Raw genomic sequence first — 14623 nt, 5'->3', positions numbered from 1 at the left:
AGAAATGAGTCTGGCCAGAAGTGAAGTTTTTAAACCTTTTGTTTAACTCTGAATGAGCTATGGCCGAGCTGCATGTCACCAGCACTCTGCTCCAGAGAGGAAAAAGGGAGGTTTTGTTTTTACAATAAATGAGAAACGATCAGAGTAAATGTAGCTTTTTTTTCTTTTTTTTTTTATCCAGGTTGAGCTTTAAAGTCTACGCAGACACTTAGGCACAGCTCGGTGCTTTATTTCAAGGAGGAAAATGGGTTTTAAGTCATGTTGTTGGGCTAATGAAGTATGACTGCAGCGAGTGAGGATTATGGATGTTAGTTTAAGAGAGTCTGGATTTCGGTTCCATGAGAACAGATTACTGAGCAGCCTCTCTGTCTATGTTATGTCTTACTGAGGAGTCACAGAAAGAAAAGATCCTCCAAGTGCATCCGCGGTGACACAGCCGAGCTGAAAAGCCAAACATGATTACCCGGCCCCTTCAGGATTTTACAGCGTTATTGCAACTAACACTTTGTTTTGTGGCATCGTCTTCTGAAAAAGTCCCTGAGCAATGTGACATCATAATACAAATACGAGAACAAAGAAGAACGCAACTTTTGGATTTTCCTGCACTTCTTCAAAGCTCAAATAAATGTTATTGTGGCGCCGCATGATGCTGTATGAACTCCCATTCTCAACTAACAGCTTCAATAAAGTGTGTGTGGTTGTCCGTCTGGTTATCCTTGTCATTCATCGTCGATCCAGCTTTCCAGATTGAGCTGGGGTCGACTGCGACACCCGACGACCCTGAGCTGGATAAAGCAGTAGAGAAGATGGATGGACTGAGTGATTGATCGCTGGAGTCATCAAGCTGTGTGGTGTTTGCATCTTCTCCCTGCCTGTGTTGTATTGCTCTGATCGTTCACAAGATTCCTGCCATAAGTTAATCACGTGCTTTTTTTTTTTTATTTAAGTTCATTTGTGAATTGCTCATAGGTCCAAATGCCATCAGGTGAAACGTTTATCACTACATGACTGTGGGATAATGTTTTTATCGTCTTTAGGTAAATAAAGCTGGCATACACATAATATTACCCTCATGCTGATAATGGACCGAGCATTCAGTGTACGCTCGCTGGATCTCTAATGGATCATGAAATTCTAAGAATTCATAAATATGGATATCGGCTCAATTTCTTTCAAAATGTCATCCAGATTTCTTGCGAGCCCTTTTCCTCCCCCCCCCTGAGGTTGTCAGGTATTTATTACGTTCTTTTGTGTGCACATAGTTTTTAAAAGAATCTTCCACATGTGAGCACTGAACTGTGAGGAATATCGATGCCACGATGTGAGACATTTGGCACCGTCCGCACATGTAACCGAGTCATGTTATTGAGACAAGCTGCACGCTATGGGAGCTTTTTTAACGTGATGGAGCCCACCTGCCTGATCCTCCATCTGCTGTAACTGATCTGCGCTGGCCACAGGTCATGTGTGAACGCGTTATAAATCTGTCCGCCGTGGATCGGTATCTCTTAACGCACCGCATTAGATGTCTACATTCATCAACGGTCTGGGAGTGTGTGCGGGACGTGCGTGCGTGCACACCCGGGCACGTGCGCGCAGATTACTGTTGACCCTGCTTTATTACACACAGCCTGTTGCTCCCACTCTCCCCGCCGTTCAAATTCTTCTTCATAGCGGCTTTTATTGAATTATCTTTTATTTGGCCCTATCGCAGCGCGCCTTTTGCCAGTCTTTGAAAATGGCGCTTTCATAAGACACTGATGACACAGCTCATTGGATTTTGCGCCTAATCAGAGGCTTTTTAATGTATTCTCTGTGATTCATGAGATTGGGTCCAAGCCTTATGAAAAGTCTCCCATTTGCATCTGTGAGAAGAAAGGGTTCGGGTATTTCAGGCTTCTTTATCTGGGCTCATATCTTTGTTCATTTCAGTGGAAGGTTTTATCTGGGATTTAAAATGTGAATCATAATCACCGCTTCACAACACATTTTCGGTCTAAGATTGGATTTTTTGGGAAATATTGAATGTTGCTACTTCACGCTCGCATTTGTGTCTGTTTTGAATAGCTGTCCCTTAAGATGGGATAAATCCTCCTTCATTTGCATGTTTTTCATGATTTTCTTTAAACCTCTAATCTTTTTACCCTGAAAATATCTTTTAATTATTCTAATTGAGTATTGTTTTCTCTGATTTGGTGGGTCTAATAATAAGCATCTTTTTTTTTTTTTTTCAAACAGCTTTTCTTAGAAACAAGTTCCTTCCAAACAGCCTACAGCACTGGTGTCACGTTTCCTTTCGCTCCCCCTCTCTCAGTGTCGTCTCTGCGTCTCTCCACAGGTGTGATCCGCGAGAGTTACCAGAAGGGTCGCGACCAGCTGGTTCCCGTGACCCTGCTGGCGATCGCCGTCATCCTGGCGTTCGCCATGGGCGCCATCTTCTCCGGCATCATCGTGTACTGCGTCTGTGACCACCGGCGGCGGGATGTGGACCTGACGGGCCGGAAGGAGAAGGACGGCCACCACCTCCACTCCCGGCGCGGATCCATGAACAGTGTGACCAAGCTGACCGGCCTGTTCGAGACACAGGCCAAAGACGGCCGCCCCGAGGCCATCCTCACGCCGCTGATGCACAACGGGAGGCTGACGCCGAACGGCAAGATGCTGATCAAAGCGGACCAGCACCACCTGGACCTCGCCGCCCTCCCCACGCCGGAATCCACCCCCATGCAGCCGCGTCGGAAGCCGAGCCGGGGGAGTCGAGAGTGGGAACGAAACCAGAACCTCATCAACGCCTGCACCAAGGACATGCCGCCCATGGGTTCCCCGGTCATCTCGACAGACCTCCCCCTCCGGGCCTCCCCGGGGCACATCCCCAGCGTGGTGGTCCTCCCCCTGCCGCAGCATCAGCACCAGCTCCAGCCTCACCTGCAGCAGCACCAGCCCTACCAGCACGAGTACGTGGAGCAGCCCCATCACAGCGATCTGAGCATGGGCCACGGCGTCATGGACGACCAGGGCGCCACCCTGGAGTACAAGACAGTCAAGAGCCCGTGTCACAACCTCAGCATGGTGGATCCGGACGCGGTGCTGCCCCCCCGCGTCCCCCAACGGGAAGCGTCTCTCACCATCCCTCCCGCCGTCCCGCAGATGGGAAAGCGACTGGAGGTTCACTCCTCGGTGTACGGGCTCCGGAAAGGGTCGGCATCTGCCGCCTGCGGGTCGTCCGCCCTAAAGAAACACAACACCAACTCATCCAACTCCTCTCATTTGGCAAGACATCACAGCTTCAACCGCGTGGAGACTCCTCCGCCCGCACCCCAGAGGGTGGACTCCATACAAATGACAGCACAGGGCATATCCCTGTCACGGCAGCCCGGAATGAGCTCCTACGGTTCACTGCCCCGAACAGGCGTCAAATATCTGAAGCCCGATGTCCCTCCCAAGCCTTCCGTAGTGTCACTCTCAACAAAAGTCAAGTCAAGTGACTCTGGCACATAGTCATCCTGTTGGCCCATCAGTCCAATGTGAAAAGACAGTAGTGAAAGAGGTTTTCTGAATGAGAGAGGAAGAAAAAAAAAACAGGGAATACTGTACAACTTGCATCTCCTTTTAGTGTTTGTTTGTTTTTGTTGTACAGTACAGTGGAACATGCAACACCGTCTTTTTTTTTTTTTAAAAGGAAAACACTTTGTTTTTATATAAATATGTAAATAATATACAATGGTTGTTGTCAGTTGTTGCCGTCACCGAGCTCCCGCTCCGGCTGGCTCCCAGTTCCTCTGTTTACTCACATGGGAACGTGTGCTACTGAAAAAGAAGAAACCCGTCCTGAATATCTCCTCCATCGGCACCCTGTAGCATCCAAGACGGCGGCTCTCTTGTTTGTGGTGTCTTTGGCCACCAGGACTTGACTTGATACTTTATCATGCTGGTTAAAGCACACAAGAAGACAACAGGGGGACGGGCAAGGAGGGGGGAGGGGTTGGGTTTTGGAGAGCAATTGTCGTACAGTATCTGAGGACGGGAGAATCTGAGCACTCAGACAGATCGAGTTTGGACTGAAAGGACAGACAGCTGCTTCGAGTTCTGTCGGAAACTGTGAAAAGCCTCTCAGTGTTACAGCAATCAAGTCCCGCCTGGCTTTGACTGGAAGCCGGGGCCAGAAGAATCTTCTACTGTACTGGTTACTGAATAACACAATGACTGTTAATACTAATAGCTTGTTGTATTTATTTTTATTAAGTGCTTTTGGAAAACAAAACAAAAAAAAAACACAGACTGACTTTCTAGGCTTGGTGAGAGAGAGAGAGGACGAAGAAGAGATCTTTTAATATTGATTAATCAAGTGTGAGATAAAAAAAAAAATATTTAAAGTCATTAAACTGGAGCCAGTAGAACTATCTTCAAGACTTAAGGTCCACTCGGCCTTACTGTGTGCTCTGAGACCTGCGGCTTGAGATATACATAACCTCTGTAACGGGGAGGAGATATTTATTTAAACTGTGCCAGACTGGGACTTTTACCTTGGTGGACCAGAATTTCCATTGTTTTAGACCAATCATTTAAAAAAAAAAAGAAAAAAGAAAAAAAAAAGACTTCCTGTATCTCACCCTTTCACTCCTCCAGTGAGCGTCCCCCCCCCCCTCCCAATCAGCACTGTGGTTTTTGTGCGAGTCAGAAACATTCGTCCTGATTGGTTCGCTGGCCCACCGGTGCCATCCGAGCTCACCGCTGCATGTTGCAAATACAAAGCTGCAGCAACAGCGTGGGAATCCGCATACACACATACAGAAAAAGAAGCTGTACGCGAGGCCGCGGGCGAGCGAGGCGACGCCTCCGCCGCGGAGCGCGTCTCTCTTTTCTCGCGGCGTCGCACGAACGAGCAGGCGGAAAAAAAAAAGAAAACTCTAAAAACATCTGTGTTGCCTGCTTCTCTTTCCACATGTAAATTTGTGCCTTACACCCTAAAGTAGTGACAATGTTTTCTTTGATAGCTGTTAACTTTGTCTCCTTGTTGTATTTTTTTAATTATTTTTCTTACGTCATTTCCCTGGTTTGATAAGATGCAATTAAAGAATGTAGGTGTTATTGTTGTAATTTTTTGTCCGTAGACATGACACACTTACAGACCCGAGGAAAGAGAGGAAGGAGGATCCCCCTTTCTCCTCTCACTCTTTCTCTCCAACATCCACACATGAACACACGTGCACACAGACACACAAACACACACGTACACACACAATCATTTTTGTGGTTCATTTCAGATTGTGCCATTAATGCGCTTGAAGCAGCCCTTTATGTTGTGTTGGCATTGTCGATGAAGACGTTGTGAGTATTTTTGATTTTCTCTTTTATACAATTTCAGAGTCCTGGTATTTGTTTTTACTTGTTTTTTGCTGTCTGTTTGGAGTGATGTTAAAATTGACTGAAGAACTGAAAAAAAAAAAAAAAAAAATTAACACTCGCTACTTGAGAAGGCCAATGTACGTGCGTCTTTCTGGCGCACTGCAATAATGATGCAAAGACGACAACGCAGCAGACGTACAGGACGAGGCACACGTGAGCACCCGGTCTACTCACACAGCTCCAGGCTTCTTGTGTGCATCCTATCCTTTATTTCCTCGACAGTTAGTCGCATAAACAGGCTGGTTCCTGTGAAGAAAGTTGACCTTTTAAAACGACAATATTAAAAAACTTTTATTTTAACACTTTTTTTTTTTTTTGTAAAAGGAAAGAGTTTAGAGTTGCTTTTTTTTATTTTACTTCACTAACTCTTATTATCAAGGCCTTATGATTGGCTGAGAGTTTGACTAATCTGACCTTTTCACTTTCAGTTCCTTTGTACTTGAGCATTTTTATTGATTATGCCCCCACCCACCCCCCGACCCGAGCACCTAAACCTTTGGAGCACTCCTTTATTGTTATATGTGTAGATAGGTAAAAAAAAATTTCTTGATATCAAACGATTTTCTGTTTCTCTATGGAGGAAAGCCAACTACATCTCAATCCACAGCTAAAAATCAGAAGGGATGCGTAGAATCTGTGGCCTGACAGACATGTGTACATAGACACCTGCTGGGTTTTGGCGACGGGGTCAAAGGGAAACAGATGAGGAAGGTGTCCGGTCCAAAAACATGATTCAGGGTCAGCTGAGACGAGCATCCCTGTAGTTACGATCCTCAAACTGCAAATAACCCAGGATTAACACGAAGGTGTGTGTGTGTGTGCGTTCACTCCAGACTTCAGAATACCACTGTGTTGTAATGTGGTGACTGGGCCCTGTTTACACCCTCCGGTCTGCTGAGCGCATGAACCAGCAGCTTCTCCCAGGCACTGAAATAACGCTGATGTACAACTAAGTATTTCTTGTTCGGTTGTGTTGTCTCTCTCCTGGGACGTCCGCACAGCATGTGAACAACAAAAACCTGTCTCGGTCAGAAGGTTGAATGTCCACTCTCTGTGTAGACTTGAATTGTAGCTGCGGGGTCATTTTAGACTCGGCAGCGTGAAGGGTTTTGATACCAGAGCAAAGGTTTGAGCATTTTTTTTTTTTTTTTTTTTTTCAAAGGCTGGATTTGGTTTGACTGTGAAGGCTGCTGTGGACAGTGAGGTTCTTTGGTGTGTGCCTTGTTGTCTTTCACCCTTGTTATAATACACTGCTATTAGATGCAAATCGACTCTCTTCTCGAACTTTTGAACTTTGTAAGCTTGTAAGATATTGTGACGTCACAAAGTTTTTTGCCCTACTCTCTCCACTTCCTTAACATCTGATTCACAGCTTAATGTATGTTGTAAAGAAAAACTCTTTAATTTAATGCAAAATGTAATTAAAAAAAAATAAAAAATAAAATTCTTGTCATGAAGACTGTAACATGTCCTTGATTTTTTTTTTTTTTTTCAAATTATCTATATTTTATTTCATTTTGGTTGCTATTTTTTTTTTACACCAGGAACATCGATTCTTGAATTTTAAGCAACACTGTTTGGGGAAAACTGCACCCAGCTTCTGCACAGGGATTTAAAGGCTCTTTTGATGAAGAATTCTTTTGAAGGAAATATTGTACTTTTGTGACCTCATGTCTGCTTCTCGTCTTTGCTTGTAAAACTAAAACCAACCCCGGGAGATGTGAGAAACATTTCTCAGAATAAAATTCTACTTGTGATACAAAGCACGATGAAGCGAAAACAAAAACAACAACATTCTGATAAATATCATTTGTTTAATGAATGAAAAACATTTATTGCGTGCAGACAGAAGAAATCTGCCTCTCTATTGTAATATTGATCCTGTCAGTTCAGTGAAGCAAGCAGTTTGATGGAGACTCAAAAGACATTTATTTCTCGCGGGAGACGTTTTGTTAGAAACGTTGGATGTTCCTACACGTAGTTCAGTTTTGTTGTAATCCATTTATTCATCCAATAACATTTTCAAAATGTGTCTTTTAACATACAGTTGCAGGACACCATGTGGGAGAACACACTCAAAGAGAACTATGATTTAAATTTGTCTTCATCAGCCCACATTAAATGACTCTAAGACAAAGTAGAACCACTTGATTGTGAAAGGACCATCTTGAATCACCTTACCGACACTCCGTTTGACCTCAAACCTCCCAATACACCTTTCATTATGTACCCGTCTCACATTTCCTGACAGTAAATCTCTTCATCCGTGGACGACCACCGCTGACTAACGCTGACCGGTGCAGCTCCTGTTTCAAATTAGCGTCTCCTCTTTCGTCCGTACGCGCATCTTTGGTCGAATCTGGCCCTGAATCGTGGCTTCGGCAGGTAGTTTGACACTCCTTCCTTTGATGCTGAGGTGAGTCATAAGTTACAATCGTCGGTTCGAGCCGCTGCGGGATCAGATAACCGGGATGTGGTGCGGCTAATGAGGCTTGTCGCTGCCTCCACAATGCCGCATTGTGCAAGTCCCATTCAGGCACCCGTGTGTTGTTGCCTGCTCAGAGATCAAAATCAAGATATTTGCCACCAAGTCTTTTTCAGCATGACAAGCGCACAATTGTTCCCAGTGATGACTGGTGTGAGCTGGTATGATCACCCAGACAGTGCGAGGCCTTCAAAGGTTAGTTATTAACGGGTCAGAGCGGGGGTGAGGGTGAGGAGGGGGCTGATTGACAGAGATAAAGACAACGTGTCAGATTTAGGACAGGGGGGAAAAGAGAGAGAGAGAAATGAATGCGGTGAAACTGTTGTTTCGGACTGAGAAAGTAGGAGAAAGTAGCCGTCACTCAACCTGGCTGCCGTTTGAAAAATGGCTTTTTTTTTTTTGTTTTGTTTTATTCAAGAGGTCCCCTAAGTAGGTTTCTGTATAAGTCTGGCTCCAAAATGATGGAGGGGTAGTAGTTAGTACCTTTCCTTCAAAGGGAAAAGTTTCCTGGGTCAGCTGAGCTCCATGTTTGAAATTCTGTGTGGAGTTTGCATGTTCTTGTATGCTTACGGATTCTTTTTTTTTTTCTGGTACTCCGATTTCTTCCCACATTCCGAGAACATTAGTGTATAGATAGTATGGATTTATGGAATGAAATGTAATGTGACTCGTGTGTGTGTGTGTGTGTGTGTGTGTGTGTGTGTGTGTGTGTGTGTGTGTGTGTGTGTGTGTGTGTGTGTGTGTGTGTGTGTGTGTGCACTGTGGTGGACTGGCAGTTTATCCCCACTTAGCTTATGCGTCTACCCATCTGCAGTTTCAGTGCCACAGACGTTGCATTAGATACCACTATTTAACTTTCAGAGCCAACCAGCGTTTAGTTAGTTGTTTAAGTTACGGAGATATGAGAGTCTTCTATAATTTAACACATTCTGGTTTATGGATCATTATTCTGAATCTGCCAACTTTATTTGACTGACCTGAGCTGCTCCTGTCTGTCATTTCACCGACTGCAGGGTGGAGACAGGTCAAAGCAGTCGGGCTGTGGGTGTGCAGTAGGAAAGAAAGTCTCTGATATGGTTGATTTCCTTCATTTCTCTATTTGTGGAAGTGAAAATTGAAAAAAAAGCAAAAGCTAGATTTACTTGCAGCTTTTTTCAAACATTAAATAAACTGGAATTGGTAATTGTAAGTATATATATCTAATTTCTTTAATATCATTTCTATCAATAATTTTTTAATGATATCAAAACAACTTAAACAACTCAACCATTGATCATTGGAAAAAAAACTAACCTAGGAATATATGGTTCACAATAGGACAAACACTGCTGCGTGCGATCACTTCTTTGTATTAAGATGGACGGTACAGTGAATGCGGCTGCACTGCTGAAGGAAACCATGCTGTTTCTTTATTTATCATTTGAACCTTTTCAGCTTTCTGAGAGGTCGCCACCCCAAATCCCAGCTGCACGAATGCAGCATGTGAATTGTTTGCTGATTAGCAGTTGATGTGAAAATCCCATATGATGCAAGTGTTTGTCATGGTGATTAGTGGGAATCAATCAAATCCAGCTCATGACCTGACATCCTGTCATATCAACCCTGGCGTTGGATCGCTCTCCTCTCTCGAAAGCAAAAGAGGGCACGCAGGCCAGCAAACCGGCCTGTAAGTCCGCTGTTTAACCCCGCGGCCAGCAGGAGTTCAGGTCCACCATCCAGTCCTTCATGCGGCCAACAGGCACCCTGCCCCCACCACTCCCTCCCTCACTGCTCTAATCCACCTTGCTTGGCCACGGCCCTGGAAACGCTCATTTTGAGTGCCACGCAATCTGTGGTCACAACAAGCTTATCTGCGTGCTAATCCGCACCGCCCCGTCCAGCAATCATTATCCTCTCACTGATACCGTCTGAAGCCGACGCTGCTTTTAATGGAACACATCCTTCCTTTTTTTTAAAATACATTTTTCTGCAAAAAAGAAAAAGTAGCTCGACGTATAATGGCTCAGACACAAAAGAAATAGAGGAAAAGGCACAAAAAATAGATGAAAAGCAGAATGGAGAATTATCTGCTCAGTGGAAAATAGCCGGTTGATATTTAAATAATGTCAGAACCAGACAGACACGCACACAGATATTCACAGGCACACATAATCATGAATAATATCTCCCCTGTGAATTAATGTGGCTTTCTATGACTCATTAATAAGGGTCATTCGTCCCCTTAATGACAATCCTCAATGTTGATTTTTTTTTTTTTTTTGTAGAAGTGTGTGTGAATGTGTGTTATCTTCCAGGATTTTTTTGGAGGGGGTGTTGCTTAGAAGCAGACAGCATAAAGCTATATTAAACTGAACATATTATGATTTTTAAAGGTTTATTACTAAGGCTATGTCCGTTATCATTTTGTCATTAGATTGTTTTCTGAGGAATAAATAATGAATTTGTTAATGAATTCAGAATTCTGAACACAGTCTTACTGTATACACCGCATTAATATAAAGCAGCAAACTATCATTTATAGTTTAGTTATTTGAGCCAGTTGGAATGTAACTGTCACAAAAAAAAAAAAATCACCAAGATGAATGAGTTAGTTGAAGAATTGCTGAGCAGAACATTGGCTGCAGTTCCTTTATCAGTGGTTCGATCCTCACCTCGGCTGGTCCATGTTTTGCAGAGTCATTGGACAAGACACTGAACTCAAGTTATTCTCCGGAGTCGTGTTGTTGTTGGTGAGTGGCTGATAAATAAAAAGGATGAAAACATATCAATAAATGTCTATTTTCACCTGAAATAGCCATAAAACACAAAGGTGCAGTTTTTCAGGTTTCGAATTTCTCCATTCATCATACAAATAAAGCACGGGAGCATTCGGGAGGTTTTAAGAGCGGTGTCCTTATAAAGCTTTAACGACACCAACAAGCATGAGAGCAAGAAAAGAGGATAAAACAAGTATTTATCTGCTGTAGTGAAATCTAATTGGTTTTCTTGCTTATTCTCTCAACATTGAAATTCCCATTCCTCCAAATCTCAAAGCATTTCTCCCATATAAATAAGTTGTCATTTGAAAATAACCACTCGTTTATTTCAGTTGTTTATGGCCGAGCAGGAAACGTCTAAACCCCGCGGGGTAGGGGCCACTGCAAGAACAAGTGTGAGAAACATGGTGTGTGCATTGCACAATCTTCTTTATTTCTAATCCAGACACTCAGGATAAACAATCTTAGAGTGGCTTCTCAGAGCTTATTGCTGTTCTTTTGTAAACCAGCTGAGTGGAGACACTGATCGACAGTAAAGAGAAACCACTTATTAATTTGACCAGTGTTACTGTATCTGCACTTTAAGCGTTGTAGAGACACACACTGCCAAACAAAGTCTAAGTCGTCTGCAGCTGTTAAACTCTAACGATGAAGATTTTTAAAAAGTCAAGTGGCCATAAAGCATCAGGGTCGTAATCTGCGCTGTGCTGAAGATCTCTGCGCCTTGATGGCTGGTTACAATATTTCACGGCACTTTATGAGTTGTGCACCGAACAATATCTGCTTCATTTCTTATTATGCTGATTAGGTCTCGCAGCAATCTGGACGCAGGCCAAAATCTAGAGTGGAGTAGACATTATTGCCTTGTCGGATACATAAAAGTACACAGGAGACATTTTACCCTTGTAGGAAGCACATTAACACATCTCCAGCACTCCAAATGGCAATAAACGTAGCTTAAAGCCATTTAGGTGGTCTTCTTGTGAAGTAGAGAGACATACAGGAGTGCAAGTAATAAAACGGCCGTCCATGCCGCTGTTGTTGTTTCTGCATTGTGAAGCTTGGCAGTTACAGAGAGCAAAATCAAACGTGCAATTCAAACAATGAAATCTTGTCATTGTCATGAGAAGAATGAAACTGGGTGAATGAAACAAACTACAGAACAGCCAATCATCGTATGACTGATAACAGAGTTATGTAAATGTGTCTTTGTTCGTTCACCAGAGAAAAATGATGTCCACGTTCGTGCAAAATTCAAAATGTGTGTCATTTTGAGTTTTCCATTAGCAGCAAACCTGCACTTGTTCCACGAACCTCAACCACAAGTGCATTAGAGTCCCCTTTGAAGGGACTTATGATATGATGGCTCACTGAGAAAGCCGGCTCCGATGAAGAGACGGGTGGCTGTCGTGGCGATAACAGCCTATTCTTGTATGATTTCTAGCGCATTAAAGCATGCATCATTCAAAGTTCTCAGAACCCTCCAAAATAAAAAAAAATAAATAAAAAAATCCAACCGAAGAGTCTCGGTAAGGATTCGCAGGAACAAGGGCAAGAGCAACTGTCTCTCACGCTTTGAAAAAAAGCCTCAGGCTGTAAAGAAGCAGCAAGAAGGAGTATACCTCAGAGACTTCAGATGGCAGAGTGAGCAGGGAAAAGAGCCAAGCCTTGTTCTGCCGTTATAAGCCCTGCACTGCACACACCGGCGAACAAGCAAGGGAGAAATTGGCAGTGGGAATAAGGGCAAGATGGTGTAAATTTGGAGCACAAAAGGCTTAAGGGGGCACTGTGCATTCATCCCTGTGGCCGCACGCACGCACGCACGAACACACACACACACACACACGCACCCACACAGTACAGTATGCACGGGGCTTAGGAGGTGGCTGTGGAGAATGGCTGGTGAGGAGATCAAAACAAAACCCATGGGTGATGTTGGAGGGGAGCTCAGGGATGGAAGTCTGCTCCTCATCTACTGGTCACATGCACACACACACACACACGAACACACACACGCACACACTTATTCACCAAGTCTAAGAGCAAAATGACCATAAGAGAGAGAGAGAGAGAGAGAGATAACCCAAAATTCACACCAGCAGGATACAGAAACCAAAACTCATCACAAGCTTTCATGGATGCACACACACACACACACACACAAACACACACACACTCACACAAGCACACACACACGGTAGAAGACTCTGAATGTCTGATATTGCTGGGAGTGCAGGGATAATCCTGTGAAACTGTGTTTGTGTGGAGAAACTTGTTTTCAGTGTCCAGGAGAAAGAAAGCTCCCTCCAAATGCAGAAGAGATGCCAATCAACTTTATTCCACAATAATCTGTGACCTCTTTTTTTTTTCTTCTTTCAGGGTTGTGTCTGTCAGCCTCCTAGAAAGATGAAAATAACATCCAATTTTTTAAAAAATGGCCAAATGTTCTGTTTAGTCCAGTTCATGTGCTTTGTGTGTGTAAATGAAACAAATACTGCGTGTCTTAGTTGCAACAAGAATTTTTGTGAGTTAGCCTTGCTCAGACTGCAGGTGCTGTGTGTAGAAAGAAAACACGGTGATAATCCAGCAAGAACCGAAAGCTCAGCATTTTATGGGACCGATGCTCCTATTATAGGTGTCAACCTGCGAGAGCCCAGAGACACAACTGAGGCGACAGCAGTGGAAATGGGAAATGTCGCTTGATTTATGGCTTTGCATATGCTGTTAATTTAACTCGGGGACAGACTAATCAGTGAGTTTGAGTATAAACAACTCCGCTCCCGAAGCAATGAACTGCTGTGTGCATCTTGAATAACGGTGAATGTGGATTGACAGCACTTAGAAAACTATCCGTCTGAGGTCGCGAGTCTGCTTCGCACGTTATAGAGTCTGCTTCAATATCCGAATAAGATGTAACAGGAATGAAAAATCCTTTGTTTGCAAACCAAATATCTATTTCCACATGTTGGCACTTTATTTTTGCTGCTGAGCCCCAACAGCTGAACCATAACTGTAATGTGGGAGATTCATTAAACAGCTTTCTGAGACTAACAGTTGAACGTTCACACTCTTTAAGTTGTGATTAGCAGGTGTTCAGAGGAGAGAAAAGAAGTTCTCTTTGAATTTTCACCCTCCTACCTCTGTTACTTTCTGCACGTATAAGTCAGGTGGAGCACTGTGGATGCTTTTGATCAAATATTTTTCAAATGTGTTTACCTTTATGGCCTTTTATTCAATTATTTATGTAGAAATAATTAATGCCATTGAATGTGGTCTGAACAGCCTTAATGACTTTGGCCTTCATATGTGAATAATCAGATTTCATTATTGACTTCAGCTATTCTTCAATACATTTTTAAATAACAGGGTTTTTTTTCCACAGCATTTTTTAATCATTTGACTCTTGTCAGTGTAATTCTGAATTATTTCCTAAGTTTTTTTGTTAGGCTTCGTAGTGATATAGAGGATTTGGTTCCTCTTCTCCTGTTAACCTCGGTTCCTTCCGCAGTTCTAAAACGTGGCTGCAGTATTTCAATCCTGCACAGTATTCAGTAGTTCTAAAAATAAAAGATGCACTTCAACTTTAATCAGTGTGTTTATGTAATCCATACATTAATGACTGGAATTATCCTTATCGTCCTTGACCCAAAGCCCGTTTCCTCGGCAGTGGTCCTAAATGTGAGAAAAATAGCTTTACAGAGTAATATGTGCTGAAAGTCTCACCTCCCTCCCACCCGCTCAGGCCACTGCGACAGGGGACAGAAGTGAAAACATGCCTGCATGAAAACTGACACATACTTGCTAATTTGCGAACATCCATCAACTCTGAATAAAGTAACAGTGTTTGTCATCCTGCCTGCTATATTCCAGACTTTCAACATGTAATCCAATATCTTCAAAATTTCCATCTGGCCTGGTGAGGACGGGTTCCCAACCGCTTGAAGTGCTGGTGGTGGGACTACCTGTAAACTACACC

General features: G+C 43.4%; 1 protein-coding gene across 2 annotated transcripts in view; it reads left to right on the top strand.

The window, feature by feature from the left end:
* The window catches only part of sema6a (sema domain, transmembrane domain (TM), and cytoplasmic domain, (semaphorin) 6A), a 104249-nt gene extending 97971 nt beyond the window's left edge, over positions 1-6278 (top strand). For both annotated transcript variants that reach the window (XM_030104641.1, XM_030104640.1), the window contains one exon: positions 2339-6278. In XM_030104641.1, coding sequence (XP_029960501.1) covers positions 2339-3498 — 1160 coding nt within the window. In that variant the 3' untranslated portion in view covers positions 3499-6278. The remainder of the gene's footprint in view (positions 1-2338) is intronic.
* The last annotated feature ends 8345 nt before the right edge of the window (positions 6279-14623 follow it).

Source organism: Salarias fasciatus, chromosome 12 (assembly GCF_902148845.1).
Source record: "Salarias fasciatus chromosome 12, fSalaFa1.1, whole genome shotgun sequence".
Classification (NCBI taxonomy): Eukaryota; Metazoa; Chordata; class Actinopteri; order Blenniiformes; family Blenniidae; genus Salarias; species Salarias fasciatus.
The sequence above is the reverse complement of the archived record's forward strand: the minus strand, read 5'-3'. Positions and strand labels throughout refer to the sequence as shown.